This window comes from Acanthopagrus latus, chromosome 5 (assembly GCF_904848185.1).
Source record: "Acanthopagrus latus isolate v.2019 chromosome 5, fAcaLat1.1, whole genome shotgun sequence".
Classification (NCBI taxonomy): Eukaryota; Metazoa; Chordata; class Actinopteri; order Spariformes; family Sparidae; genus Acanthopagrus; species Acanthopagrus latus.
Window position 1 is genome coordinate 11,324,140 of NC_051043.1, and position 27,279 is coordinate 11,351,418.

The 27,279-nt window shown below is 42.8% G+C and overlaps 2 protein-coding genes across 4 annotated transcripts; one reads left to right on the plus strand and one right to left on the minus strand.

The window, feature by feature from the left end:
• Positions 1 to 1,530: 1,530 nt before the first annotated feature.
• si:ch211-166a6.5 (clustered mitochondria protein homolog) lies at positions 1,531 to 14,237 on the minus strand. 2 transcript variants are annotated; one of them, XM_037096896.1, is made up of 30 exons: positions 14,093 to 14,237; positions 13,803 to 13,932; positions 13,176 to 13,342; positions 11,646 to 11,755; positions 11,159 to 11,330; positions 9,724 to 9,861; positions 9,484 to 9,638; positions 9,247 to 9,401; positions 9,003 to 9,125; positions 8,745 to 8,877; positions 8,559 to 8,651; positions 8,271 to 8,437; positions 7,497 to 7,676; positions 6,960 to 7,397; positions 6,796 to 6,869; positions 6,584 to 6,688; positions 6,377 to 6,477; positions 6,134 to 6,286; positions 5,981 to 6,043; positions 5,615 to 5,847; positions 5,432 to 5,516; positions 4,755 to 4,908; positions 4,507 to 4,646; positions 4,214 to 4,294; positions 3,942 to 4,067; positions 3,746 to 3,855; positions 3,544 to 3,637; positions 3,330 to 3,455; positions 3,148 to 3,221; positions 1,531 to 2,377 (listed from the first exon to the last, which is right to left on the minus strand). In XM_037096896.1, exons 3-30 carry the CDS (start codon positions 13,222 to 13,224, stop codon positions 1,786 to 1,788), a joined length of 4,224 nt encoding a protein of 1,407 aa, XP_036952791.1. In that variant the 5' UTR covers positions 13,225 to 13,342; positions 13,803 to 13,932; positions 14,093 to 14,237; the 3' UTR covers positions 1,531 to 1,785. The 2 variants fall into 2 exon arrangements, with proteins under 2 accessions (XP_036952791.1, XP_036952790.1); XM_037096895.1 differs by having other exon boundaries at positions 13,176 to 13,628.
• A 337-nt stretch (positions 14,238 to 14,574) lies between these two features.
• Positions 14,575 to 27,239, plus strand: LOC119018890 (phospholipase DDHD2-like). Of its 2 annotated transcripts, XM_037096898.1 has the most exons (19): positions 14,575 to 14,728; positions 15,310 to 15,464; positions 17,363 to 17,555; positions 18,223 to 18,416; positions 18,549 to 18,638; positions 18,783 to 18,903; positions 19,016 to 19,105; positions 19,198 to 19,339; positions 19,454 to 19,662; positions 19,754 to 19,815; positions 19,933 to 20,052; positions 20,137 to 20,232; positions 20,950 to 21,126; positions 21,708 to 21,863; positions 22,198 to 22,300; positions 22,407 to 22,568; positions 22,805 to 22,909; positions 24,757 to 24,925; positions 25,079 to 27,239. In XM_037096898.1, exons 2-19 carry the CDS (start codon positions 15,345 to 15,347, stop codon positions 25,158 to 25,160), a joined length of 2,391 nt encoding a protein of 796 aa, XP_036952793.1. In that variant the 5' UTR covers positions 14,575 to 14,728; positions 15,310 to 15,344; the 3' UTR covers positions 25,161 to 27,239. The 2 variants fall into 2 exon arrangements, with proteins under 2 accessions (XP_036952793.1, XP_036952794.1); XM_037096899.1 differs by lacking the exon at positions 22,805 to 22,909.
• Positions 27,240 to 27,279: the final 40 nt, after the last annotated feature.

Consider the following 27,279-nt stretch of genomic DNA (forward strand, 5'->3'; position numbering starts at 1 on the left):
GTCTCGTACTACCGCACTGTTCAGTAGGACCAGTTCTCGACACACTGTGGTGCACAGGTGTACTGCATGACAATGTGACATAACTGGTACAGCTACTGGTAAATAACATCACACCCATCACTTGTGCTGGTGGTAATGAGAGTGGAAATATACTTGAAAGTTTTAAACCATTGAGAGCAGTGAAACACAGCTGCTGTTACTCTCTGAGCATCAGCTAAACTGACTTCCTGAATAGATTGACTGGTTATTACAACATAACAATCAGCCTTCATATGAAATGGAAATTGACTCAGTTACGCCGTACATTGCAGGTAACGTGTGGCGTTGAATATAGAGAATATTATTATAATATTATTAATTATATTAATAATATGACAGTGCACTTAACTTTTGACCTTTTTAACATCAAATATCATAAGTTTGTTCTATCCTATAAGACTTTTGTGTAAAATTGTATCGTAATTATTGTATCACTTCAGTTATGGCCAACAATGTGTTTCCTAAGGTCACCTTTGACCTTTGGCCACTAAATTCTAATCAGTTGATCCTTGAGTCTAACTGGACATTTAAACCAAAACTGAATGTTGATGAAGGTTCTCAGTCATCCAGGTCTTGGTCATTTTAATTCTGTATTGTAGGCAGCTGGACTTGTCTGTTTCTTGAAGACGCTTCAACTTTCATGTGAGAGACTTGTGGGTCGTTGACCCGGCCAGCCTTCATGTGGATAATTTTTCTCCTCTAGATGTGAATGGACAGCAGAGTCTTGATCCGAGGAGTTGGCCCTCCTCCGCAGGAACAAGTGTGAAAAACTGAAGACAACAATTTAAACATCTTGGCCAGAGAAGACTGATAGTTTGGAGGAGGAGGAAAAGAATCCATCTATATCAAACTGGAATGACCATATTTGAGCAGAGGAGTTGGCCTACAACATTACCCACCAACAATGCAGTACTCCCTCAGTTAGCTTGACAGCATAACAGCCGTTCAAACCTTGGCTCAATGAGCCTTAGCAACCCACATGAAGGCCAGTTTGACCACCGACCCACAGGTGGCCCTAAAGACTCTGTAAGGACACTCCCACACAGGGTTTAAAGCTTGCAACTCTCCTCCAGCTAGTTAGAACTGAAGCAGCCTCTTGGATGAGGTGAACCTAAAATTCTGATAATTGGACAAATGCCATATACCTCATCTGATAATCAGCCAGGCTGATAATCAGTCTGTGCCTTAAATAAACAGCAGTACTAATGCTACTTGCCATGGGGAAAAACACTGGCGTAGTCCTTTACATGTGTATGAAAGTTCAGTTGAGGTGTTTGCATTTTCAGATATAGTTGTTACTTACAAGCTACAAAAATAGCATGACTTCATAAAACTTCTATGTTCAAGGTATATTTTTCATAAACTTCCGCTTTGTGCTCTTGAGGTTTTGGGAGAAAAATGTCTGATTTTCTTTCAGTGTGATCAGACGTTTGTTTGTACCTGTGAAGAATCACATCTTCACACGTCACCTTAACATGCAAACAGAGCATGTATGTGCCAAAAAACGAACAAAAGTAAAAAGTTTATTTTTGAAGAAACAAAACACACACTCAACACACAGCCCTCTCCCAGCACCATCAACATCACCAACACAAAGTAATACTCATGATCCGACTCTCTGTCCTCTCATGCTCTGCTTCATGTGCATCAGATCAGCCTACATCTGGAATCCTGGGAGACTTTTATCTTACAGCAGTGACTCAGAAAAACTCGACTACAACACTGTTTCCCTGCTTGATAATGTTTTCACTCCTTGGCGACGCCGTTAGCAGTGATGCTATCTGCCACTCCATTCACTGCTGCGTCTTTGTCCCCTGTTCCGTTGACTACGGCAGCTTTTGAAACAACATCTGCCCAGGTTCCTTTACTCTTAAGGACTGATGGGCTGGCAGGGACATCCACAGCTCCGTTTATTTCACCATTAACCTCCTCTGACTCTGACTTTACCTCCCCATTGGCTGTGCTCGTCTCATCTTCCTCTCCTGTAGCCGTAACCTCTGACTCCCCGTTCACTATCTTGACCTCTGAAGCTGCTCTGTCACTGCCCTCATGCTGGCTCCCTTCAGCTGGCTCCACCACATGACCATTAGCTGACTCTACAGCAGCAGTCTCCACTGAGGTCTCCTCCGCTGGCTGCTCCTGTTGGCCCTCACCAGCATTCTCCACTGATGAGCTTCCTCCATCATCAGCTTCCTTCCCGCTTCCTGTTTCTTGACCGGAGCTCTTCTCACTCTCGTCCAGTGGGGTAACGACCCCGTTGACTACTTTGAATCCCAGCTCCCTTGCCACTGCTGCCTTCAGTTCCAGGTGTTTCTGCTTATACTCCTGGAACTTGTCACTATAAAAACACAGTGAATTCATGAAAGGCTTGATACTTGGCAAAAGATTATTTAGTTGGAACTACTCAAGCTTCATTATTTTTAAATAATTCCCATTTGGAAATTCTTGGATTTCAATGTGTATTTTTTCAAGGTTTGAAAAGTGCTTGGGTTTTGGATGAAGTCCCTCACACTGCTTCATATTCTAACTGCTTACCTTTTGTGATAAATAGTTTTATAATGGCTCAGCCCTGATTACATGGGATGTCAAGTCGACACACAGACAAGTGGCACATTTTTACTTTTCCTTTACTGAAACATTTACTGAAAGATTCTATTTAAATGTACGGCTTTAACTTCGTTAGTATTTCTCCTTTTTAATATTACTCCTTGTCTGTTTATTTGACTTTAAGTGTACATGTGGGTCACCCCTCAAGTAAAATATTTTTTGTGTGTCTTTTTCAAAGCTGCAGGGGGAAAGTTACTGCATCACTGAAAGTTTTAAAGGTCCAGTTTTCATTCAGTATTTGAATTTTTTTCAACAGATAACCAAATAATCCCCCCAAATTTGAAAAGTTTCAGTATCATCTGCAGTATTAAATAATTATTTCATTTCTTTCAGTGCTCGACCGATTGATGACCTACTAATTTTGCTATCGATATATCGCTAATGGATTTGATCTCACTATCGGCTTCAGAAAAGCTACAAAGCTACATTTCAGTGCTTCAACATGTTTTAGGCTTATCATATTGCATCACATCATGTCATACACTGCAGTGAATAATCTACCTGTGTGTAATCTTCCTGACCCCCATCACCAGGACCATTTGCTCCAGCACAGTGTCAGTTGTTGGAGTCACACACTGAGGACAGAGAGGGACACGTGTTAATAAAACCGTTACCTTTTCTTTTTATGTCTCTAAAAAAGGGTTAATGGCATTAGACCAGATGAGCTCCTGGGCATACAGTACCTCCACTGCCTGCTCCGTGCAGTCAGCTCCTGCCTGTCTGAGAGAGCGCTCCACCTTCACCGCCTGCTTGGTTATGACTCCCAGAAACTCTTTGCTGCAGCGGGTCTGAGAGTGATCCTCACCAAACTGAGAGAGAAAATAACCATAAGATGACATGCATGCACATCCAAACCACTTATCTCTCTTTTTCTCTCTCTCTAAAGGACAAACTGACCAAGGAGGTGAAAGCAGCGAGGGCTTCCTTCTCGTGGGTCATAGCACTTCGGTAGTCACCCTTGCTGCACATCCACTGGGCCAACAGGTGCTGACTGCGCAGACAACACACCAGAGAGAGAAAAGGTGAAGATGTTGGGGACAAAATAAAGTAAGTAACTTAAGCTTTTCATGCAAAATGCAAGCTATTGCTGCCATCTTACTTGAGAGCAGTGTGTAGATTTTCGGGGCCGAAGAAGGAGGTGTTGAGTTTGAGGGCGTTCTTTAAGTACTGCCCTCTCTGATCTCCTGTCACCACCAACCCAAGACAGCTCTGCAAAAAACAAAAAGTAAATGCTGTTTATAATGATACTGTGAGAAGCTTCTGTTGTGCGTGGGGTGAAGTGTGTCGTGACCTACATCCAGTGTTGCTATGTATGGATGGTCCTCTCCATGGACTGTTAGTGTCAGCAGACGAGCTCTGAGGAGACACTTCAGGGCCAGGGCCGTCTCCCCTCCAGCAAACATGTACACACCCAGGAGGGCCTACACAGAACGGCAAAATGAAAATACTCACACCTTACACACTTGAGTCAGAGCATCCTCTATAGAAACAGAGTAGTAACTGAGTAGTAATGGACACATGAGTTTGAGTTGATCTTGATTGATGAAACATGTGCAGCGGAACTCACATATTGCAGGATGGTGTTTGGATGGTCAAATCCAAGCACTCTCTCACTGATGACCACTGCTTTCAGCTGGATGCTGCGAGCCTGGAGAACAGAGAAAGTCACAGTGATGATAATGGCCAGCTTCATGTATTTTATGTCACTTTAGTACCCCCTTCAATTGTGAGAAGGCAAGTTAGCGCAAGTACCTCGAAATGTACTTTTGTAAAGTGCTTGGGGGAAACGTACTTGGTTACTTTCTACCACTGCAAAATGTGTTAATGTAGCTGTAAGTCGCTGTGGAGCAGTCAGCCTACCTCAGCTGCCTTCCCCTGCAGGAAGGACACCTTGGCCAGCAGGCTGTGGCAGTAACAGGCCTCAGGGTGGAGGTCATCACACACTCTACCAAACAGGTAGACAGCTTCTTTCAGGTGCTCGTGGGCCTGATCCAGCAGACCTGCAGTGGTGAGACCCACAGAATTGACTTTTCCATTAGATTCTGTTAAAAAACACACACTGAACATGAAGGATGTGCAGAAGAAGGGCTCTGCTTGAGTTGACCCACCTTTCTGAATGGAAGTATGCGCGGCGCGATGTGCTTTTGAAGCGTCCACGGTTGGCATGTGAATGTGCTTGACGATGGGGACGATGTTGAAGATGTCGTCGGGACCGATGGGAGCTTTATTTTGGTTGTCGAGGGAGTAGTCTCTCAGTCTCAACTGGTGTAGACACAGAATTAACAAACACATTTTAGTGAATCATTTTATTATTCAGTATTTTAAAGTTTTTATCAAGCTGTCCATTTTGCTGTGTTATCATCTGTAGTTGTCTAGTTGGACTTGGAGTTGGCAGGGCTTAAACAGGAAAAGGGTGTGGCTTATTAAACATTGTTAATTTAAGCCTGAAATTGAGGTGGGTTGATTAGAAGTTGCTGTACATATTATCTGTTGGAAAACTATTCATAGAACAACATTAGAACTGAGCTTCAGAGTATCAAAACAAGTTTATTTTACCTTTAAATGAATAAACTGAGGATTTTCCTTCATCACAAATACAGATAATGAGACATTTCACACAGATGATACTAAAAAAAAAAAAAAAAAGTACAATATCTGGACTGGATACTTGTTTCAGCTGCATACTCACTCAACCTGTGCAATTACAACTAATGGTGTATTGTAACACCACTGATATTTAAGTTGATCTAGTGACATTTCTCCCAATATTTCAGATGTGTCTTACCTGTACTCCAGTCTTCAAACAGAACTCTCTCAGCAAAGAGAGCTTCTGAATGCCGTAGTGCTCCACCAGATGGTTTGGACCAGAGCTGTCAGAGAGATAAATGACAGTTATTCTACAAAGGGCTCTAAGCCACTGTGTAAATAACAAACATGAGGTGAGAACCAACAAAAGCTACTTCCTCACCCGAGGCTGTCAGAGATGTTATATGTCTCAGCAGCGTCCTGGCAGACCAGGTTCCACAGCTCAGCCCCTGTAAGCGTGCTCCAGGGTGTGCTTTCAGAGGCCCCAGCCCCTCGGCCGCGCCGCCTTGACTTCTTTTTTGTCTCTTCCCCCACCGTAGTGGGAGTGAAGTGGGGAACCAATAGGCAGCAGAGGAAGTGACTGACAGCTGCGGAGAGACTAGGTATGTCCACACCCTGCGAAGACATGACCAGAGGCATTAGTTCGTTCTTTCTATGTATGTGGATGCACATCTGCTGCTAATTCACCAGCTAACTTTGAGGTGTTCAAACATGAAGAAATGAGTAATTACAGAATACTGAAAAGCACCTGGAGGAAGTTGTTGAACACTCGTCTCGTTGAGCGGATGAAAATGTCACCTATGACCAATCTCTGGTGAAGACAGAAAGAGGGTTGTTAGATGGTTGGGAGAGTGATTACATAATTGAGACTGTGTGTGACAAGGCTGTAGGTCCAACACACCAGTATATGCCTCAGGTTTTCTTTGTGCTCTGTCTGGTTGATGGTCTTGACCACGTGGCCGAGATACCGAAGGTTGATGCCTCTCTGGCGTAGTGCCTGCTTCAGAGAAGCTCCGTCCATTGGCGCCTCGTTGGTTTGTAGGCAATGCTCCACCTGCACAGAGACGGTAACACACAAGCTGAGCTTGTGTCATGTTTGTAGTAGATGTGCCCACTCTAGTATGCAAACAGTGGCCCCACTTACAAAGGCTGGTATCTGGTGTGTGACGATGAAAGATGCAGCTTCCCTCAGTAACCTCTCCTGTAGCTTCGTCGACTTACTTTCAGCAGGAGGGAAGGTTACTCCTGAACACAAAGCACAAGAAGCCTGTCATATTGTGTTCTTCAAGAAGATTTGACTGTGTGTGTGTGTGTGTGTGTTTGTCTGCGTTAGTGCTGTCTGTTATGTTACCTGGCGAGAAGACGCTTGAGTTGAAGCGCATCTCAAAGATGATGTCGCTGACCGAGCCCACTTCTTTACAAGCAGCTCGTACTGCCTCAGTAGCTCGAGAGTCACCTACACATTATACAAACAATTTGTCAAGCATAAAATGGCAAAGTTCTGTATGTATTGACTTTATTTTCTGGTTTCTATTCAGTTAGGTCCACTAAAACACTTCTTACCAGCTGTTGCACATTCTTCAAAGCCTCCATTCTTGTCCAATATCTCCCTGACACGCTGAGTGAACTGACAGTGTCTACAACAAGCAAAAGAACCCCCCAAAACGTCAGCTTCGTGAAAAATGTCAGAACTGAGTTGGAAGTGTTTTATTTCACATTGAACTCACTTGTGCTGGATGAAGGCCTGCACCAGCTCTGGCTTCAGCCTACAGAGACTGTGCGTGAAGCTCTTTGGCAGCCCAGAGTCTGAGTGATAGTTCTCTGGCCAGCCTTCCTTCACACAGCCTTTCTTCTCCTCGTCCTCCTCACAGTTTGTATTACTCTCCTCACCTCCAGTGACTGTCTGAATTTCTGTCTCCCCCTCTGGACAGAAATTGGCATCAGCTGGGAAAGTCCTGAACACATCCAGTATGTAGAACCGCCCATCAGCCCCCAACAGTCCCTGGGCATCCACTGAAGTGAACAGCGGTACTTGGTGACCGTTGGGTGCCAAAATAACATGTCTCTGGAGACAAAGAGTCTTGGCAGCGCTAGCCAAGAGCTCTAGTAGTCGTCTGCGCTGGGGGGACTCCTGGGGGCCTGCATTTACCCCATACAGCAAGCCTCTGCAGGAGAGAAGAAGACAGTTAGTCAAGAATGCCTGGCTTACAGCGTTGACACCACGACCACAGTGAAATGTTACATAATGGGTCCATGAGGTGTACCTTGAGGCAGCAGCAGCTTCCTGGTCCTGCTCTGAGCCTTCCAAACCAGGCGCTAGACCCTGAGCCAACAGACGCACTCCTCTGTAGTCCACAATGGCTGTAGGTAGAGTGTGCAGCGCCTGGAGGCTCTCTACGTTACTGTAGGCCTGAACTCCTTTCAGCTCTAGCCTCTGAGCAGCCCTGCAAAAAGAACAAGTCCATCTCAAAGCAATGCATTTCTAAGAGTCAATCAAATTCAGAAGGGTTTTTATCAGACACAGCAGATGGCCTCAGTGTACTTTGTGAATACTGGAATTTTGGGACTGATTCCAATATCGATACTGGGGAGGATATGTTTTCGATAAAAAAAAAAAAAAAAGTTGGATTTTTAAAAAGACTTTCCATGAATTTCAGAATATCTCCATATCTTGGTAAGCCTTGCTGCAATGACGGCATACATCTGGTATGGACTCCACGGGTTTATCAAGTAATGCTGGGATTACATGAGTCATCAGGTTTTGCACAAACTTGTGCAGCTGTGATGTAACTTTTCACTGGCAATGTTAGGCTGATGTCATCATTTGTAATGGAAAAACAGGATTACATGTGAAAAAAACAAATACAAAATAAAAGCATTTCAACTAGTGCTCTCAGACTTTTTAACTCTAAACATAAATTATTTGCCATAATTACAAATTAGCCCAAGATTCGTTTCTTATTGGTCAACATACCGACATATACATTGCATATACACATCCACAGGATCTTGTCTTTGAACTTGTGGCTTGCTCTCACCTGCGGCCTCTTTCTCCACCAAACATTCCATACGCTGCCCCTTGGCTCATGAACAGGCCCCCCCACAGGAAACCCGGGTCCTCATGGTTTCCATTCACCGGCTCCACAAAGCCGTCCACAACAGTCTCTGCGCCCTGCATCACGGCCCTAACAAACGCACTGTTTACCTGAGTAAACAGGAATGAAGGTGATAAGAGGAGAAGGTTGAGTGGACAAGGAAGGAAACAGCGGATACGTGTCCTGAGACGTCCTGCTGGTGTTTCGGGCTAAATCTCTTTTCTTAGCTACCTGCAGCAGAGCCCTCTCTCTCTGCAGCCTCTCCTCCAGACTGCCAAGTGGAAGATCTTTGGCTGCTTGCAACTCCTCATTCCAGTCTGGAGCCTACACATAACACACATAGTTCAGTTACTATCACTGCCAGACACGCACGAAAGAACAAGTAGCAACAATTACGGAGGCTGATATTTGAATGACCTGTGTCGCTGGCTCGTCTTCCACTCCCAGTCTGCTGAAGGTATTTTTGTGAGTGCGAGAGGCACAGGGAGGCCCGAGCCAGCTCAGCGTGTGGTAGGGAGTGGCCATCACCTCAACTGGGGGTAACTGTGGCCTGAGGGGAGAAAGAGCTCTATAACCCACAATCCATTTCACTTAGTCAGTTTTTATGCAAATGTTTGATTTAACGGTTCATATTGTGGTATTGATGTTTTCTTTGTGCATAGGTAATAATGTTACCTATTTTTGAGTGCAGTAAAAGTTTGTTTGAAGGCCGGGCTGATGTGACAGAGCACATCTGTGAAACTGTGACACACTGAGGAAGACTGTGCAGGACGAGGATCAAACACATCCTCTGTGGACCTGAGATGAAGACGGACGAGAAAATAATTCATAATCAAACTCAGACTTGTTTATCTGTACAATTTACTGCAAGAACTGATATAAAGCTCCTTGAATTATGTGTATGAAGTGATGACGTTACCTGTTGAGAAAGAAACCTTTTGGACAGGATGTGATGTCACACCGCCTTCCCTCTATTGTCACTACGGTAATGTACAGGAAGTCTCCCTGCATCTTCCTGTGTCCTGGAGGTGGGTTCCAGCAGCTGAGAGACAAGTCCTTCAAGTAGCTGGGGGCCTGATGAGACAAATATAAAGTCAAGGCGAGTTGGTGTGTCTGTGTGCATTATGGGCTGGCCCACTGTGCGACGAACACCTACTTCTGGTTGGGAGCTCTGTGGTAGCAAGGCCATGAGAGGTCTCTCAGAGGAACCAGGGAGGAGGTACTCAGGAGGAGCTCCATCCTGGTTAGCTGTTTCCGTTTTTGTGTTACTTAAAGAGCGTTTCAGGTTCTTTCCATTGGGTAAGCTAGAGTCTGCAGCAAGGAATCGAGAGATTTCAAAGACTTCAGTGTGAGTTTAACTTTATATCTTTGAATTAACTACGTGCACAGTGTCTACCTGGTGTTTGTGTGTGTGTGAGTGTTTCCAGTATGCTTGGTGAGCGTCCTTCTCTCAGCGCATCCTGTGGTCCGGATACTCTCAGCAGCTCCAGCACACGAGCCAGGTGGAGCCGAGCTGAGCGGGCAGTGTAGGGTTCTGGAGAGACACGCAGCATTATCATAAAGGTTTCATGAAACCGTGAATATTTCCATTATTCTCCTCCCATTTTAAACACTAAATTGTATCAAAGGGTTTTGAGGAGTACTACTACAGGTGTGAAAAAAGTAGTGTAAAGTCTTATGCGGCTCTAGTGATGTCATTTAGAGGCTCAATTGATCAATACAACAGAACCAGAGATATTGTTTTTCTCATTCCACACATTCTTTTTCCTTTTCTCAACAACACAGTGAGAATCAGTTAATCAATTCTGCCTATTCTCATAGACCTACAGTACATCTAACAGTGTACACACTGTACAGAACAACAGGAGGACTGCGAGACAGTTTTTTAACAGCTAGCCGGTGAGAGGCGGACTAATTGGTTTGCACACAGCTGTAATCTCTGCAACTATAAACCTTGTAATGACTCAGAAAAGGTGAGTCAGCTATTTACATTGAGCTGAGAAAAACTTAAGTGTGTATGTGAAAGGGAAAGCGTGACTGGTCCAAGTCCATTCTGGTAATCGAATTCCGTAACTACAATGGCATTCAGTGGAATACCTCCGCCAAGACCTGACAGTCCACTTTAATTCAATCAAGCCTAACTCAAGATCAAACTTGAAAGCTCTGTATCACCCTAATAATCATTAACCATAATTTTAAATCAGCAGATCTGAGATCTGCATCATCATTTGCTGAAAACAAAATGGAATGTTAAAGAAAGTGAGGAAAAAAATCTGCAATCTACTGCAATCTTATCTGCAGTATCTGGCTTTCAGAAAGGAAAAAGACAACATATTCGTAGCTGTCTAATACTAATATTATTGACTGATTCATGTAACTTGGTCCAAAATTATCAAATAACAAATAATTACATTTTTATGTTTAAGTAAGCAATTGATATTCATTGAAGAAATGTAGTCAAACAATATTTATTTAATAAAAGCTTATTTATTTCATGAATTTCTTCATGAAATAACCCATCCCTTCTAAAGTGTGAGAAATTGACAGTCAGACTTAAAAAAGCACTAAAAAACTCAGACACAGAATGAGAACAGATCCATTAATTAATGTTTATGGAAATAAAAATGATATTGCTGCATTCTTAAAAATGCTGGGTGTTCTTAAAAAGCAATAACTGTGTCAAAAAAACCTACAATATATAATTAAAGTACTGTCATCCGAGTTATAATACAAAAGTCAGTTTCTCAATGAGCCCAAAAACTCTTCACACTCAACACAACTTTTCTCAGGTATTAATAAATGCTAAAACTATAGATAAAGTCTGCCAATACCTTCCACTAGGCGAAGGATGGCTCCTGGTTTAAGTCCCTTGATGCTTTGCAGTTCTGCAAGCGGGTCCAGAGTGGTGCCAGCGAATGCCAGCAACAGGTTGGAACGAGGGCACACCTCATCCCTCGAAAGCAGAGCCATTATCGCATCTTGAACAAGCCAAAATCCATGGACCTACAAAAAAAAGAAGCCAAAATACAGATTATAAACCTTCCTATTATATAAAAAAACAACCACACAATTTCTATGGGGAAAGTTTCTGCAGTAGACAGAAAGATATAAATGTAAGAAGACATAAAGACAGTACATTAAACATTAACTCTAACAGACAACGCAGTACAACGTCTTATGAGGGGGCTTATGAGTGCACACAATAAATACGATGACATTGTTGTCTATGTGTCGTCTCAGCTATCATTGTTTCCATCACTTGTCAAGTCTCATTATGACCAGAATACGAGGGAACAGAGAGGAAGCTGGGTTTCCTACCTGCAGCTCAAATGATTCGACTCCTGCCCCCTGGATCTTCACAGGGAACGACGTGTCCTCGCCATGCTTCATTCCAACAGCGTCCTTACCACTAATCAGGCTGATAACATCTGTTGGACGGAGAAATACGAGACGCTCCGTCAATCAAAGAGCAAAATAGTGTGGCTGTGCTTGTAGCTGTGACTCAGAAAAGCTCTTTTATACACAATGCATGAATGACAATGATGAAATAGTGAGCGAAAGACAGTCATGACTTATTGCGCTCAGATTCTATCACCTGTTACGTGCCGCAGGGTTAAACAATCACTAATCTCTGACTGTGCGAAAGCCTGACAGTGAGAGTGAATTTATGCAGGAAAACATCAAATAAATGGAAAGTGGGGTGTGTCTGATTTCTGACACACACACATGCAGAACCAGAGGGCAAGCAGGACCCAGCGTGTTCCTCAACCTGCAGTGTGACTAAACCTGTTGAATTTGCCTACTCGCCTTCATGTCATCTCAGGGTGAAGGGACAGCCCCACCCAGCACTGGCATGTGGAGACAGCAGAATGTTATAACAAACCTATGGCTTTGCAGTCGAGCGTGCCTGCATGCATATCTTGTATATACAACAAAGCTGAAAATTCAAGGCCAGTTCATTGCACTGTAAGTTCCCGGCTCTTGCTGTCAGCCTGGGCCTGCTTTACTATTGGAAAACACCCAAAACATGGCATCTCTGTTTGCGATTGGCTGGAGGAACTTCCCTCCTCTCTGCAGGCTCGGAGTTGTCAGCGTCTATTTGGTGTTGCTACGTGACTACAACAGAGAGCAGCATTGTTTTAAGTCCTGACAAGTTTTATTTTGGCACCATCCCAAAGCCATGAATGTATCAAGCACGGCAAGTTCATGTCATATATTAATATCACAAAAATATCTCTGTCAGTACAGCTGTCAAAGTGCCCAAACCTGTCAATCATAACGCTGTGCCCACAGATTCCTTTGTCATTTCATGATATATAACATCTCAAGGCAATTCATCTGAAGTCGGCTAACACACACTTTCCTAATTCAATCATTCTGTCTTGAGAAAGGGGAGTGGCAAAGGTTAAAAGAGGTTGAGAGGCCCACTTGAGAGGTAGGCAAAAGGATAAGGTGGATAAGGTGGTCGGAATTTGTGAAAAAGGATGAACAGGAACAAAGTACAGAGATGTCTATAAAAGCTATTTGTCACTGAGGATTTAGGTTTCTTCTGTGGATTTCAGGCTATTTTTAATTTTTTTTCTGTGTGTATCTACGTGAAGGAATTCACCACTAGAGTCAAAACGTGCAAAGCAGATTCCCCAAGTGGTCAGAAAGTAGGTGAAAGCAGACAATGGCACCAGCCATGTTCACAGCAGCAGTTCAGTGCTCAATCTTCCACTCTTCTCACATTCTCTAGCGAGGGAGGACCCGGACAAACACAGAAAGGAAGAGGAAAGTCCCCAACAGGAGAGAGAGACAGAGAGGAGAGGAGCTGAAAAGAAAGACAGATTGCAAGGATTTTCTCACCAGCCTTGGCCTGATTTCTTCCTCCTCCTTTCCTCATTTTGTCCTTCATGGCTGCGTGTTGAACTTTTTCTCAAGCTGTCCTCTTGTGTGTGTGTGGGTTGGTTTTTTTTTTTCACTTCTCTGTGCTGGAAGTTGCTTCCCCCCTCCTCAAGTCTTGCTTGAAACCGCTGGTGCACACGAGAGGTTCAGAGTGAGAGGGAATGTGCAGAGTGAAATTAAACGACTGTCTGTTCAGGATTGTGAATCCTGCCCCTCTATACAAGGCAAACTCAGCTTATCTGCTCTGCCTGAGTAAAAAAGAAAAGCCACACCCTCTTATTGCTACACACACACACGACTCTTTGCTCGGCTTTCTCTCACACTTTGTTGGACTGGGTGTGTCTATGCATTCTGGCTCTGCTCACTCTTCCTCCCCCTGCTATGTCTCACTCCACCCTCCTCCCTCCATGAACCCTGGAGGAAAGGTGGGAATTAAACACACAGTTCGTGTGGTGGTGGTTTTATGGGCAACCAAGCTGCTTGTGAAGTGAAATACTCCACACTGAGGACAATTAACCGAGAATCAACATGGAGACAGTTAGCATCCAGTGAATGGGTGTGTATGTGTGTGTAACATTTCACACATACCTGGGCACATTTCAGTCTATACCAGCCCAACGATTTCTGGGTTAGGCTGAACAGGTAGATTCTTTGGTTTTAAATGTCACTCTATCTAACAACTACAGCGCGCCAGTCCCCAGTTTTGGTTTCCTCTCAGCTGAAAAACAGGAAAGTCAAGAAATGTTGGACATTTAATTGCGAGTACTGCAGCAGAGGAAAATATAAAATCGTCAGTGGGACAAGTATTCACGTATTCAAGTATTCACTTCATAACTGGTGCAAAAACGTGAACGACTGGGAAAATGATAAATACATACAATCAGAATCGTGGGCTACGTTCATGTTGCTTGACCCTCCGCTCTGACTCCTCACAGTCCTCACGTCTCACTGCACCTTTACTACCAACTGTCAACATCCGTGACGTCAGATTAGTTGGGGGCGGCGGCCTCCTGATGCTGTGTGGTGTTCATGTTGCATTCATGTGCTTCGCGTAAATGTACACTTCAAACATGAAAATTCGTTGTTGTACTCTAAATGTAATTTTTTTTCGGTGATTGTTTTGTTTAGATTTTAATTGAATATTACTTTCTGTAACAACTAAATACTGCATTGAACGAATGGTAGACTTATGATATTTATAAATAAATATATATATATTAGATATTATTTTTCTGTTGTGACAGCACGCCGTGTTCTCCGTATTTCAAGATCTAACGGTCACACTCTGAAAACTCCCTGGCGTCACAGACAACTCCTCGTTTATCAGTAAGCTTGTTTTATGCCTTTATTTGGCTGTTAGCGTGCTCGTTCGAGAACTCTTCATTTTTCCGAGCACACTGTAACTAGGCAGCGTTTGACAGGAGAGGCTGTCCTTGGTTAGCCAGTCTAGCTAGAGCTAGCTAAACTAAACAACGAATACAAAACCACTGCATTAACTGCATATGAAGTTATCGGTGAGTTTACGGCTGTCTGCTACTAGTGCGGTAACGTCAAAAACACCAGCAGAGTGTTGAAACTGAGAACTTAACAGTAGTGTCCCGTCCAGGTATCGTCACTCAGCTAGCATGAACCTCAACCAACGATAACAACTTGGCCTGTGTGATGTGTTTGTTGCATTCTTAAAGATACTCCAGTAACATGAGATATAACTGCTAGTGTTAGCTAGTTTTATTATGGATAATGCCTAGTGATTGCAACGCACTTCAACAGAGGTCACACATCATCCATGTGTGTCTTAACAGTTAGCTAGCTGTCTCCATAACCCGGGTGTTTACATTTTCGCATGGGTTTAACGTGACTGACCAGCAGTTTATGACAAAGCTACAAGTGTACCATATGAGCTGGGATTAATCACTAATTAATGATAAATCAGCTTGCTCTGTCAACAACAGTTTGGTACAGTTATCACCAGTGGTTTACTTGCAAGTTGCAGGGAGTACAACATGTCATGTGGTAGTTGTGATGATGGTGTGACGTCTTTAAGCCTCATTTTTTGCCCTCCTCTTGTGTTTGTGTGGCTCTCTGCATACCTCAGGTCAGAGGTGAGGGTGGGGCTCAGGGCTTGGGCTAATGTCAAACAGTCCCTGTGAGGAGGGGGGTCTATCTCAGGCTGCCCCAAACGTCAACACTCAAGACCTGTTTGAAAACCCCACTCAGACTACAGCAACAGAGAAAACACCCGAGGATCAGGTGAGGATTTGGTTGTGAGTTTAACAGTATTTCTCATAGCGCTGCCCTCAATGATTGGTGTCAGGGTTTAGGTTAGGTTATGGTTAGGCATTGCAATGCAATGCCCCCCCCCATGCCAATGGAAAGTCAGGTGTAGCTTCTCTGTCTGGGGCTTCACAGCAAACCAGCATTTCAACTTTCACGCATACACATTTTTTACAACCTCACCTACACCCCTTTTAAAGGCAAAAGCTTCCCTGTAGCTGCAAAAACATCCCGTCTGACTTGTATGATCTTGCACATGTGTTGAGGGTTCAAATAAGATGTTTTCAAATCAATATGGGATCTCTGAGCTTCTGGGGACCTTCACTATGCTAAACAAGCTGTATGTGGCCATTTTGTGTTTTTTTTTCTAGTTTAAATGTTTATGTTTTAAAAACCCATCTACTTAGAGGCCTTTGCTTATATTGTAACTTTTTCAGTCGGAGGACACTGAGTGACTTTCAGATACTTCTTTAGATTTCTTCAGGTACATCACCATATTAACACCTTTAAGTTGCAGAGTAAAAAGGCATTGGAAAATAGCTTATTGAAGGTTCTTATTAGCGCCTATATAACAGATTCGGGGCTCAAAGTAATTTCAAGACTATATAGGGCTATTCAAGGGATCAAGTTAACAAGCTCCACCTATATAAAACAAAATGGGAGAGGGAATCTAAGAGTTGTATCTCAAAATAAGTTTTGAAGGAATATTGTGAATTTCAGTGGAGGATATTGAGCTCAGTTGCATGCAGGGTATTTGGCTGGAAGAGTGTTTGTAGATTCTTTATTACATCTGCTCAGAAATCTTATCACTTGGGCAGTGCCAGCTGCTGGAGGAACTGCGGCTCCCAGGAAGTCAACCACTATCACTTGTTCTGGGCCTGTCCAAAAGTAAATGCCTTTTGGCGTAACATTTATTCAGAATCAGTTACTATATTTGGGACAAAAATTCAATTCAAATGGGACGAAGTCCTTTTCTACAAATATTAAAAACAAAACTTTTATTTGGTATCCAAACTATTACTGCTAGAAAAGGAATTACAAGGAATTGGCTCCAGTCAGATGCTCCAGCTATAGAGAGCTGGTACGACATTATCTATGAAATCTTTGTGATGGAAAAAGAAAAGTGGAAAATGGATATCTCCCCAAAACGCCCTTTCTTTTGTTTAAAAAAAAGGGAAAAGGAATGGTAGTTTGCCAGCGTGCATCAGGGATGATAAGCTGGACGATAAGCTGGAAACACCTGTATGAAGAATTGCATGGCGTGCAGAGAGGAGCTCAACCAGATTTATTTCTTAGGAAGGGTGTTCCTTTCACATATCAGTTAGACCACAATCCTTTCTTAACTCTGTCCACCTCCTGTATGCACATTACCCTGCAAATTGGATTGCTGATTTGGCAGCTGTTGTGTAATGTGGGTGTTTGTTGTTGTGTCAAGCAGTGGCAGGCTGCCCTCTCGCAACACCCTGAAACAGGACGAGTAGAGTGCCAAAAATATAACTGGCAGCATTGTTTTTGTAAGATATTCCGTGATAAAAGGTTGTTTACAGGCTGTAGCTGTGGAAAGAAGAGGGACAAGAGACAGCTTGTGTTGGTGGAAAGCATCAAACAGGGCTTTGTCTGTCTGTCCAAGGAGAGGCCTGATCCTTTCCTGTCTGACTGTCCTTTGCTTTGTGTGATGGTCTCAGGTGCATTCAGCTTAGTGGAAGAGTGCAGGCTAAGACTTCTGTATTTACTTATCTCAAAACTACAGATTTGAACAGTGGACTGGTCCAAGAAGAAAAACACAGGTGTATATTAGCTTTTTATGAACCAAGCAATATTGCTGACATGAAGAAAATACACTGATTTGGCATGCTTTCATCATTGTTCTCCAGGTGTTGCCTGTGGTGGATGAAGCCTCACCTTCCTCCACGTCCTCCTTTGAGATGCTTGACATGGAGTCGGTCCCAGCGCCTTATCAAGAGGTGCAGCCTCACTGGTTCTTCTGTCGACGGGCTGATGACAACACCTCTTGGCTTCCCTTCAGCAGAGAGGACTCTGACAAACTGCAAAATGCCTGCAACACTGGTAGCCATGTATTTATAGTTTACATGCACGCTTAACTCCTGTACGTGTACATCATGTAGACATTTATTTATAATTAGGTATGTGAAAAGTAGGAAAGTAATGAGTTTGCTATTAGACTAAAAGACTGTTGCCAGAACTGGCTTGGTTCCCAGTAGGACACTTAATGCTCCTGACAGGACTTGTTCACTTTAACTAGCGGTTTAACAAGAAAGCTGATTGTCAGGTTGGTTTTCGGTAAATGTCATGATGATTTATATTCGGAAACTCTGTTAAATACGTTTACTCAGAGTTTAAATCTGTGATATCCTTATTTAAACTCTCAGAGTTATTTCATTTTGAACAGGCGGCTGTGGTTTTACAAGAGGTTATTTGTGTAATGTGTACATTAATAAACACACACATCACCCACCCAAAGGAAAAATGTAAAAACAAGAAAAAAGAGCAGTGAATATTTCCCAATCATTCCAAAGTGACTTTTTTCTACAAATTATATAGGGGTGCCACACAAACAAGCGAAATTCTTGTCTTTCCCTTTGACAATATAAGTCTTTTTAAAGTGAGACAGGATGACAGTTCCTTGCACCTGCCAGCACACTTAATTGTCTTTATAGTCTTTGCTTAAAAATGTGTTTGTATCTGCTCTTGTATGTGTGTGTTTACTTTGCAGTAGGAGAAAAGAAGGAGGAGGTGGTGGTGGCTGTGGATGGAGAGCGATATGACGTATATGTCAAGGAGAGGAGGCGCCACGCTGTGTACTGGGAGCAAAGTCCCACTGAAGTCCGCCGCTGTACCTGGTTCTATAAAGGAGACAAAGACACCAGGTTCATGCCTTACCCTGAGGACTTCAGCAAAAGTCTGGAGGTAGTTTGACACTGACCTATCACACTGCTCAGTCCTATGACCTCTGACTTAATTCTCCCCCTAAATTTGCTTGTCCCTTACTTCTCTTTTCATATTTGTTCGTCTTTGATTCCTGCCCTCCCAATTTTTCAGGAGGCCTATATGATTGCAGTAACTTTGGACGAGTGGAATAGGAAGCTGGAGTTCCCCACTGGAGAGACTGTCATCTTACATAATCCCAAAGTAAACCCTGCTCTTAGAATACCTCTTAGTACCCTGTAATTAAATACACAACAAAGCAACACCAGGGCTTTTTTGTACATATGGTTATTCAGTTTGGTACTTCTGCTAAGCATCTCCTCTTCCATTTTTCTACCTCTCTCTCAGCTGATGATGCAGTATCAGCCAATAGGATTGCAGGATGAGTGGGTGTCCTCACCCTCGGAGCAGACCAGGCCACGAACTGTCAAGAGAGGAGTGGACAATATCTCTGTGGAAATACCCGATGGTATGTATGTGGCTGTACCAGTAGGAAATACATGAGAATATAAGCCCATCATAAGCCCCTTTTTAAAGTATTACCTACAGTTGATAATTTCTGGCTCATTTTTTTCCCCAAGGTGAACCAGAAAAGGTAGACCACCTTGTCTTTATGGTCCATGGCATCGGTCCTGCATGTGACTTGCGTTTCCGGTCCATCATACAGTGTGGTAAGTGTGAGTTTTTTGTGTGTGTACAGTGTGTAGAAATGTATGAGTTTACGTGCATGCATGACTCCTTTTCTTCTTGTCTCTCTCTCCAGTTAATGACTTCAGGAGTGCTTCTCTGTCCCTCCTGGCCTCTCATTACAAACGTGCTCAGCAGGACGGCCAAGTCGGAAGAGTGGAGTTCCTCCCAGTCAACTGGCACAGCTCCTTACATGGGGATGCCACTGGTGTGGACGAGTAAGTATGGAGAAAGATGGACAAAACAAGATTCCCCTCTTGTACAATACTATTTATGTGTCCACTGATTGAAAGAAATGTTCAGCTCTGTCTTTCCCCCCCATTTCTTTCCAGGGACATCCAGAGGATTACTCTACCCAGCATCAGCAAGCTGAGACACTTCACCAACGACACTCTGCTTGACCTGTTTTTCTATAACAGCCCCACCTACTGCCAGACCATAGTGGACACAGTCGCCTCAGAGATCAACAGGCTTCACACCCTCTTCAATCAGAGACACCCAGAGTTTAAAGGGGCAGTTTCAGTTGTTGGCCATAGCCTGGGTAAGAGACCAACAGACAGAGAAACTCCCGCATAGTTGCAAGTTTCTGAAATGCAAGTCTTTCACTGTTACCCGTGTTTCTCACTCTGCAGGTTCACTGATCCTGTTTGACCTGCTAACTAATCAGAGAACTGATTCAGAGCCCAGAAAGGGGGTACATTCCCATTCAAACTGAAAGATAAAACCAGTAGAGTGGTATAAAAGATATAGCATATTTCTCTACATATAGATAAATAAATCAGTTTTCCTTTCTGTCCTCCCTGTGCCTCAGGTGCCCTCTGATGAGCCCTTTCACCTGAGCTGTGACACACTGGAGCAGACTCTCAACAGACTGGGGCTCCAGCAATACCTGGAAACACTACAGGCAGAAAACCTAGACCTGGAATCTCTGGTATCAGACTCACAGTAGACATCCAGTGTACAGAGAAATTAAAATGTAATGCATAATGAAACACTTATGAATCTCCTCTTTTAGGCTCTTTGCCAAGACAGTGACCTCAAAGATTTAGGAATTCCTTTAGGACCAAGGAAGAAGATCCTGAACTACGTCAAGAGGAAGTGGCTTCCAGAGGTCAGACATAACCTGAAACTATACTGGCTGTTCTTGTTATCAGAACATATGGCGATTTCAACCACTTTACATTGATGTGTTCCTTCTTATTAATTGATGAAGTCATTCTTGGCAGTGATCTACTTTCACTGTCTGCACAAAAATCTGCAACAAAACCTTCCCATCACTACATACATATATTACGTATTTCCCTCCATTCATGTGGATTCTTTGCTGCAGGCCATGTGACATTTTTATGTTTTTTTTCTGACTTCACACCAACAATAGCAGTATTTCAGGTTGTCTGTATGTCCATATGTACATTTATCCCATTCTTCTGAACACTATGTCTCAGGATCAACTTCACTGTGACATCATGACACACAATAACTCAGGAACAGAAGGGCAGGAAGGACTATGACCATATTTCAAATTTTTTGTAATAATACTGACTTAGAGACACAAATCTTGGGTGTCTGTCTTGAAATTGTGGCTTCTTCATGTTCGCCAGAATCAGCTCTATTGGCAAATTAGTTAGTTCTAGTTTCATACCAAATACAGGTCAAACTATCTGTGGGAAGTGGTTTACTCTAGACTACAGTAGGACGCAGGCAGCTTGGTGTGGCTCATTTCATTTAGGCTCGTTCCCTTGGGGCTCTTTTTCTAATTGATAGTAATCATATATTGTAAATGTTTGTATTGTTTAAATATTTTTTTTACATTTCTCAATTTAACCAGGATTGTAAGACAGGGGCAGTATGTTTGGCACCAGGGCTGCAAGTTCTACCACAAGCGAACAGTGATCCAGATGGAAACCAGTCTTCAGGATTGACAATGCAGCAGCCCCAGTTCCACAGAGCGCAGTCTATCACCAGTGCTGTCGACTATGAATACTTTGACGTGGGCATCGGACAGGTACCACAAACGAACACAGACATGATAATGTATGCTTGCGAGTACCGGTAGATAAAAGCTTTGATGCGTCACCTTCCTGCTTCTCTCCTCCCCCCCGCTTGCCTGGACAGACTAATGGAGGCATAGCCAAGGGACAGGTGTGTCTCACATGGTGTCCCCATGCCCTAAGGCTTTGTCCTTAGCCTTCTTTGTTCTCACTATGCCTGGAGTTTCTCATTACATACAATCTGGTCAGGGTAAAATTAAGGAGAATGAAAGACAGTGGCTTATTTATGAGCAACAGAGTTTCCTACATTTTGCTGTGATTGAAGATTCCACCTTGTTCCCTTGAGTCATACAACATTACAACACTGTCTGTGCTCATTCAATCCTGCATGACTGCGTGCTGGTCTCCTGCTTGCTTGCTGTCATAGTGCCTTAACATTGTCTCGATGTCATGAAATGTAGTTTAAATGTTCCTAACACCATTGTGCAACAGAGAAGTGTCTCTCTGAATAGCTCTGAGAACAAAACTTTAAATTACAACATTTTAAAACAAATTTAATGCCACATTTATTTCTGGCCACATTCTCTCCATCCAGGTATCCATTGAATACCCACAGCTGGCTTTCCACCCTCAAACGTTTTTTGCTTTTGGCTCTCCCATCGGAATGTTCCTGACCGTTCGCGGTCTCAAACACGTTGATCCCAACTACACCTTCCCAACCTGCAAGAGCTTTTACAACATCTATCACCCGGTGAGTATTCGCAGATTTGTACATCCACCGCTCAGCAGGATAGGACCTGCCACAATTACAGTTAGATTTTTCCCTCTATTATCACACAAAGAGGCATTAATACGGCAGCTCTCAATGCTTCCAAATATTGTTTGCATTGTAGACTTGCATGAGTCATGCTGGAAATGACACATGTAGCTTCAGCATTGAAACAGCATAATGACAAGAATACTAATACCTGTTTCCAAAATAAACAGACACAACCACCACTGGTCTGATCTCACTTTTTTCATCAGTAAACCTACACATGTGCCAAACAGAGATTTTATAATCTCTATTATATTTTGTTTTGTAGTATGACCCTGTGGCATATCGGATAGAGCCCATGATTGTGTCAGATGTTGATCTGGAGCCCATGCTGATCCCTCACCATAAAGGCCGCAAAAGGATGCACCTGGGTATGGCTGTTTGTTTCTCCTTGTCTCTGTGGAACAATATTATGGTAAGGGCTGTTTGTTTAGTAGGCTTAATGATAATCCCTGTCTGCCTTTGTCTTTGTCTAAGAACTAAAGGACAGCTTGACTCGTATGAGCATGGATTTAAAGAACAATGTTTTGGGATCATTACGGACTGCATGGCAGTCATTTGCCAGACTACCAGTTGCTGCGCTGCCCCCGGTGGAGGCAGGAGAATCTACAATAGAGAGAAACCTTCAAGAAGCGCAGGGTAAAGGCACTTTTTTTTTTTTGCGGTGTTTTGTGTGTGTGTATGTGTGTGTGTGTGAGAGAGAGAGCGTGAGCGTGAGCGTGTGTGTGTAAGTAAGTGTGTGAGCGTGCATAAGTGTGTCTAACCCAGTCTCTTCGTACCCCTCTCACCCTTTTCTGCATGTTGCCACCCTCCTTCTCCCCTCTTGTTGTTGCTCCTGCTTCCTTCACCCCTTACCACCTTACCTTGAACCCCAGCCTCAGCGGCAGTCACTGCTTCTGCTAAGAGGGAAGAGAAAAGTGCAGATTTGTGGACTAAAATTCTGGATTGGCCCAGGGCCCTTTATAAGCATTACATCCAAGGTAAGCCAGGATAGTCACTTGGCTAGAATAAATGAGAAAACGAGTAAATGAAATCTTTCCTTCTGGTTTTCTCTGTAAACTTGCCTGATTCAGTGAAAGCCTCTGTAAACATAATATTTACTCTGTATTTCATTTAACTTCCCTGGCTTGAATCTGGAAAAGAATCCCACAACAAAGGAGGAATAAATGATTTGTGTCAGTTTAAATCTATTCTCCTGTACCTGCAGAATGTAGGAGATTCACTTTCAAAGAGCAAATGTTATGTAATGTCTGTCATTACTGCTGCAGGCTCTCACTAGTCCTCTGTTCCACCTTCCCCTTACTGTACTGCCACAGCTGAACACCTAGTCCTCAACTCAACGATTTTACTGACAACTCCTTCAGGCCCTTCCCTCCCTCTCCTGCTGTCACTTCTGATTGGTTGAGTTTATTGAATGTTTCACTGATTGTCAACATTAGAAGCCACTCAGGTAACCGGCTCACAACACACTCTGACATGTGCCAGACAAATAGGTCAAGTTGAACGGTAGTGATCGCACTTGTTTTTTTAACAGTCATTCAGTGAGCTGGATCTCGACCAGCAGTCAGTCAGTCATCATCATCATTCGTAGGTCACCTACATTAGCTGCATGCAGGTACATGTCCTCCATTCTTCTATAGCACCTCAAGCGCTACGTCGTCAGTTCATTAAATGGGTCAAAAGGAATAGAGCAGCTGTAAGAACAGAACATACTATTACATGATACGTTCTTATTTTACCTGTCACTCGTTCTGTACTTTTGTCCTTCAGCGATGTACCTTTCATAGCCAATCAGCTTCTGCCTATTAACCTGCTTAAATGTTAAAATCTTCCCAACACCTGTTTTTTTAAGCGCTACATAACTTTCCCAGCCTTTTGTTGGTCTTGTCCCAGCGTGTTACAGGCATCAAATCCAGAATCTGCTTATATTTACAAAAATCTATTAATGAGGTGAAACTTCAACTATATTCACTTTGTATTGATTAACTCTGCTAAGGAGGCTGTTTTCGGAAAAGTACCAACCTTGATCAGGCTTGATTGAATTAAAGGGGACTGTTAGGCCTTGGCGAAGGTATGCGCTCTACTAAGTGCCATTCAGTTGAATGTATGTAAAAGAGGATGAGCAAATTATCACCTAACAACTTTATATGTTACACAGCATCCCAGCATGAGATCTTCGTGGAGACTCTTAAGACAATAATTAATTCATATATGTAATTATATATGAATTAATTAGGTGCTAATCAAAAAAACTGAAATGCTGTTAACTAATTCTCTCAAAGCTTAAAACATCTACTGAGCATTGTGATCAAATATGCACTCGTCCAAGTTCATAAAGGGTTATTACTGCTAGAATTCCAATCAATATCTACAGTAAACAGGTCCTCAACTATAAAGCATAACACAGTGCTATAGAAAATAATTACAAAGTACTTAACCTCCATTAATCACCTCTTGAAATAATCTTGTTGGAGGCAGATGACCACTTGCGTTGGAAAGTACTAGTAATGGATGCTGACTGAATTGCAAAGCCAATTCTGCAAATGCGGGCAATATTTGTGACTTGCAATTTTCTTCTTACAACATTCAGACATTAACTCACCTCTGGGACAGATGAAGGACACTGTTGTAGAGCCAAGTGAAATTCATTCACCGGTATTGGCTTGAATGTTGCTTACTGCAGACAGCACATACTCTCTTTTCTTTCTGGTATCTGATTTCCTCCTGTTTTACTTATAAACATGTCTCGAAAATAGCTGCTGCTGACTCATTGTTTTTGTTGTCTGCCCCTAAAGCCTCAACATCTCTTTCACTTCTGTCCTTGCAGGAGTGTGTGAGGAGGCAGAGTCCTCGAGCTCAGCAGAAGAGACAGAGCAGCCTGAGATTAAAGTGGGTATGTTGAACGGAGGACGAAGGATCGACTACGTACTTCAGGAAAAACCCATCGAGAGCTTCAACGAATACTTGTTTGCCATCCAGTCCCATCTGTGTTACTGGTGAGTCATGCATACCTGTGGCGGGGTGGACTATAGTAAATGTGTTCCCTTTGGATTTTGTGTTGCCATTTTCCCTGTATTTTATGCCCTCTTTGTTGTAATACAATTTTAGTTCAAATAAATGATGTTTTCCTCTTGGTATCTGTCTGTTAGGGAATCTGAGGATACCGCTCTCCTGCTACTGAAGGAGATCTACGACAAGCTAGGTGTGGCCTTTGAGCAGCCACAACAGTAATGAAGTTCATGAATGAAGACTTGCTTTTGAACCTGACCTTAACATGAAAGAGAGAAAATGAAGGACAGCTGACAGAAGCGGAGGCGGCACAGTCCACTTTCAGAATGCCTCACCGACTGGGTGTTACCTGACTGCCCCGCCCTGTCCTCTCTTGACAATGGAGACTGTGGGCAGCAGTCAGGTGATATTGGTTCGGATATGTCAGTTGACTTTAACTTCGCGGTGACTTCTTGGCGCCGCCTAAATTACCACTGCAGAGAGGTTTTGGTGTCTGATAGTTGTTTGTAATCCACCCAAACATCACCGACATGTTCTGGTCGCACCTTTCTGTGTTTTATGAATCATTCTTTGTTTCACTGACACTTCATTTTCACTTGTTGACATATCATGCATATAGCTGCTGCTGATTAATATTCTAACTAATAACCATCATGATAACCAGAAGACGCACAATACTTCAAGTATAGAGAAATATAATTACTTCTAAAGATGTAATCTATAAATTGTCATTTATATATTCCCTAGCCCTATGACAAGCCTCCAGAAATGTAGAACTATACAAGTAGCTATGACTCCCAGAAGTTTGTTCAACTTCAAGCTCGTTTTACAAGGAAGCTCTCCCTCGACCTCACATTTTTACATAACTAGGTGGGGTGGCTTAATTTGGTCGACCATAAAATGTTTTCTTTCTGTTTTGATAAATGAAGGTGGATGCGTTGGCTATTACAAGTCCTTCAGGCAGCTACATTTTCTTCTGTCGACATTATGGCCACTTGAAACCCAAAGCTGCTACTCCTACGTTTGTGCAATGTATCAATGATGTCGATGTCGGCCACTATCGCCATCAAGTCAAGTTGTTCATTCTAATATTTCAATTTCACTTGCTCATTTAGTAGTAGTTCATTTCAATCATACTAACCATGTTGGGTTTGTTTCGGTTTCTGAAGGTCAGGGCCACGTTGCCTACGATACAGCACTTAGAACATGCTAAACATGTGTCGAAAAGAAGTAATCCTGATGAAGGTTAGTTTCAGAAAGTGAAGTGAAACAGGCACTTGAAAAGGTCAAGCGGTGTGTGTGTGTGTGTGTGTGTTGTGTGTGTGTGTGTGTGTGTGTGTGTGTGTGTGTGTGTGTGTGTGATTCTGTGATTGTGTATGAGCACAGTCTGTATGTCATAACAGTTTGCAAACTGTACAAAAAGGTCAGGGCCACGTTCTCTCCCTCACGTCGGTGCCATTCCTCATTTACTGCTTTCTTCGTTCTGCTATTTTGCAGTTGACCCAAAATGTATCCTTCTGTATTTCCTAACATCAGTATATTCTTCATTCCCACACAGACGGGTATCCCACTTAGACAGATGCCATATCAAAGGGCCATGGGGTTCAAGTCTCTCTCATCTGTTCTTTTGCCTTGTGCTTTTCTATCTGTATTGCATGCCCTCGTTTCTTATGTTAGAGCAGGATTTCTCAACATGTTCTGGTCCTGTCCCAATTCTGAGTTTTCACATTAAAATCATATGAATTTGAGCATGATAAACAAATTATTTTGAATTTATGTTTAAAAGCAGATTGATTTATTTTATATTAAAATATATGAAACGAATATCAATATGTAAATGTAAGAAATATCACAAATCTGCACCTTTCATATAAAGTAACATGGGGTCGAGACTTTAAAGTTGAGAAACTCTCTGTGTTGAGTGATCGAACTTTATAAATGACTGTTCTGTTATGCACTGTCAGGTGCCCACAGCCCCCACCACCAAAGCTCCCAATGACCTGTATTAACACCCACTGGGTGTAACATCCGCACAACATGCGTTCTTTTTTCTTTAAGAAATGCACTAAACACTGACTTATCACGCTGCCGTTTCCTTGAACCTCACCATCCTCTCTGTTTCTTCTCGGTAAAACAGAACCTTAAGATCTGTGGCTCCTCTTCCTGACTAAACTAATGTTTTTTGCACTTGATATGAAAAAGTTGTTACATACCAAAAAACAAATGTTCTCCTTTCCTAATACATACCCTATGAATATGGTTACATGTTGTGTGTGCCATAATAAAGCATTACAAAAAGTGTCTTGTGTTCTTTGAATTTCAAACACAATAAATTGCTCTT